The 3,826-nt window shown below is 55.2% G+C and overlaps 1 protein-coding gene across 1 annotated transcript in view; it reads right to left on the reverse strand.

The window, feature by feature from the left end:
* LOC125487747 (FYVE, RhoGEF and PH domain-containing protein 1-like) overlaps positions 1-3,826 on the reverse strand; it is an 11,742-nt gene that overhangs the window by 7,406 nt on the left and 510 nt on the right. The window contains exon 2 of the mRNA XM_048619943.1: positions 213-362. Coding sequence (XP_048475900.1) covers positions 213-362 — 150 coding nt within the window. The remainder of the gene's footprint in view (positions 1-212; positions 363-3,826) is intronic.

The raw sequence follows: 3,826 nt of genomic DNA on the forward strand, positions 1-3,826 counted from the left end.
TGTGTCTGTGAGTGTGTGTCAGTGTGTGTATGGGCGGTGTGGGGTGACATCTAGTCCCAGATTCTGTGTGTTGCTTCCTACCCTGAGGAGGCTGATTACTACAATTTCAGTCCAGGGGGATAGTTTTTTACTCCCAATTCATCTTGACTCACTAATTTGGAAGTCACTGGTGTTTACGCCGATTCTGCTCATCGCTGAGGGCAACCACTCACCCTGAGGTTTGAGGCCAGGCGGTTTCTTGGAAGGCATTGGCACCTCCTCGGAGATTCTGAGACCCCCAGTAGGCTCGGCCTGAGGCCCTTGGAGGTGTGAGTTAGGATCCAGGGAGAGACTCCTGACCAGAGGCTGGGACTGCGGTGATCCTGAGGGAGAGGAGAGAACAGGAGGTTAGCTCAAGGAGGATCAGTGTTGAAGGAGTGGGCGCTGTCGGAGTGTCAGCACTGAGGGAGGGGGTGCTGTCGGAGGGTCAGCGCTGAGGGAACGGGTGCTGTCGGAGGGTCAGCGCTGAGGGAGCGGGCACTGTCGGAGGGTCAGCGCTGAGGGAGCGGGCACCGTCGGAGGGTCAGCGCTGAGGGAGCGGGCACCGTCGGAGTGTCAGCGCTGAGGGAGCGGGCGCCGTCAGAGGGTCAGCGCTGAGGGAGCGGGTGCTGTCAGGGGGATCAGCGCTGAGGGAGCAGGCGCTGTCGGAGGGTCAGCGCTGAGGGAGCAGGCGCTGTCGGAGGGTCAGCACTGAGGGAGGGCTGCACTGGCAGAGTGTTAGGGCTGTTGGATTGGCATACTGTTGGAACAAGACCCCCATTCTCCCCCCCACCATCCCCACAGGAGCAGACATTCCTCCTGAGCTCCCTGATGGGGGGTGGGCGAGGGTGCGGTTTTTTTTTGGGACTGTCTGATATCGATGCCCTCTCCCTAGTTCTGGTCTCCCTCTGCCCCCCAGATGGAAACATCCCTCCGTTGACCCTCTCGAAACGTTCTCTGTTGTTTGAAATCCCTCGATCAGAGCCCCCCTCTGCCTCTACATTGCAAGAATAAAGAGCCCCCAAAACACCCCGCCCTCAGGCCCCGTCATTGTAACCTCTCATTCCTGGGATCTTCCTTGCCAATCTTTCCTGCACCTTCTCCAGTGCCGCCAAATCCTTAATATGGAGACCGGGAACTGGGAGATGGGAATTGTGCACGGCTTTCCCAGTGGGATAGGGAGACGGGAACTGCGCACAGTAATCCCAGTGGGATAGGGAAATGGGAATTGTGCCACTGTATTCCCAGTGGGATAGGGAGAGGAGAACCGTGCGTGGCATTCCATGTGGGAGATGGAGATTGGAAAAGACTGTGTCTAATGTCCAACAGAGTCTGTTGCCCCATCAAACACAAGTGGCAGCCATGGCGGCACATCTATCCCAGCATCCAAAGGGGTGGCGAAAGCCCCCTGTTGGAGCCATGGGCCAGTGCCTCTGATAGAGGGCTTGCGTAGCCTCCAGGAATGCTGGGATAGCCTTACCTCCATTGATCATGCTCTCCATCTCCTGAGACAATCCACTGGGAACCACGCCGCGCTGAGCAATCACCAAACGAGCGCAGAATAGTTATAAATCGCTGACACCACACCCCTCCACACACCCTTGACACCCCTGCAAGGCCTGTACCCCTCAACTCTGCCCCCTGCCTGCGAGGCTGATAATGGCACTTCTTGACAAGACGGGTCAAAACCACAGGAATGTTGGAGAAAAGCTGGCAGGGAGGGGGGTTGGTTAGCGAGAGGACAGGAAAGAGTTTGGTCTGTCACAAAGCTTTCCTTTCTCCGGTCAGATACCAGAACGACCATGAAACACACTGATGAAATCAGCATGACCTCAGGACAGAGGGAGTAGTGTTTACAGGTCATCCTGCCCAGAGAGAGAGTGCAATTATTGTCAGCATAACACAGAGAGGAAGAGTGGGTCGGGGAGAGAGGGGAGAGAGAGGCACAGAGAAGTGAGAGGAGGAGAGAGAGAGACACACACACACACACACACACAAACACATCACACACATCACACACATACACACACAGACGGAGGGGCAGAGAGAGGGAGGGAGTGAGGGACAGAGAGAAACACAGAGAGAAACACAGAGAGAGAGAGAGGGAGGGAGAGATTCAGAGACAGAAGAAAAGTGACACAGAGAAAGAGAGAGTGAGGGTGGGAGAGAGAGAGGTACAGAGAGGGAAGGAGTGTCAAACAGAGAGGGAGAGACAGAAAGAGGAGGACAGTGAGGGAGCAGCAGAGAGAGACAAATAGAGAAACAGACAGAGAGAGATGTGGGAGACAGAGAGATGGAAAAGGATAGACAGCGAGAGATGCACTTAAAACACACACATTTTGGACATTGGTGAGAATATGAGGACCTTTCAGCCCCCATGCTGATCCTGTCGCCGTCAGCGCTGACCCTCCAAAATCGTCCGCTCCCTCAGTGCTGACCCTCTGGCAATGCCCGCTCCCTCAGCGCCAACCCACCGACAGTGCAGCATAGGTGCTATTGGAGGGTCAGTGCTGAGGGAGTGGGCGCTATTGGAGGGTCAGCGCTGAGGGATACATGGGAGGGCTTGGGGACTGTCCAGTGTCAGGTAGGAACGCTAGAGAGAACTGTTCTATTTTCTGATCTGTAATACTGACAGTTTCTGCTATTGGAAAGAGACACGGGGCAAAGAGAGAGGGGAGGGCAAAGGGGGGGCTAGGGGAGGGCAAAGGGGGGGCAAGGGGGAGCAAAGAGAGAGCGAGGGCAAAGAGAGAGGGGCGGTCAAAGAGAGAGCAGGGCAAAGAGAGAGAGGGGGGAAAGAGAGGGTTGGAGTGGGGGCGAGAGAGAGGGGGGGGGGAAGAGAGAGAGTGGGGGCAAGAGAGAGAGGGGAAGAGCGAGACAGGGATGAAGAGAGAGAGAGAGGGGTGGAAGGACAGAAGGGGGAAACAGAGAGAGTGGTAGACAGAGAGAGGAGAGAGAGCACACAGAAATGATTTACAAGCACGCTTCCAGGGATGAGAAAAGTCAGCGATAAGGAGAGGTTGAGCAGTTTATGGTTATTCTTCTGGGAGAAGAACTGGGAGGGAGATCTGCTAGAGGTTTTCAAAATCACGAGCGCGGGTTGGACAGAGTCGATAAGGAAAAGGAACGTGAACAAGAGGGATGTGGTGTAGATTGAAAGTGACGCGGTAAAGGAGTGAGGGCGACAGGAGGAAATATTTTATCACCCAGCAAATAGTTAGGGTCCAGAACACACTGTCTGGGGTACGGTGGGACACCATACACACACACACTCTCTCTCTCGCTCGCTCGTGCATGCTCTGTCTCTGTCGCACGCACACACTGTCTGTCTGTCTCTCTCTCTCACACACACACCGTACGCTCTCACACACATGTGTCCTCTCGCTCTCACACATACGCTCAGAGACGGACACAGTGACAGTGACCCTGGGGTCAGTGAATAACTGGATCCCTGAGGCAGTCAGAGCACCAGTCTCCCTCTCTCTCTCTCTCTCTCTGTCACACACCGCCGATACTGTCCAATCACGAACGCACAGTCTGCAAACAAATACAGCTGGGAAAACAGAGCAGGGAATCGCTAAAACACTATCCCTGGGACAGAGCTACAGCCCCAGCTCCAGTCCCAGTCTCTCTCTCTCTCACTCGTTCTCATGCATCCCTCTCCATAAAATGGTGTCCTGATTGTCATACCTCTCCCATACTGTCCACTGTTATTATACACCCCCTCACTATCTCTGTCACCCTGTCCAGCCCCCTCCCTATCTCTGTCACCCCCTCCAGCCCCCTACGCCCCCTCCCTATCTCTGTCACC

This window comes from Rhincodon typus, chromosome 44 (assembly GCF_021869965.1).
Source record: "Rhincodon typus isolate 14 chromosome 44, sRhiTyp1.1, whole genome shotgun sequence".
Classification (NCBI taxonomy): domain Eukaryota; kingdom Metazoa; phylum Chordata; class Chondrichthyes; order Orectolobiformes; family Rhincodontidae; genus Rhincodon; species Rhincodon typus.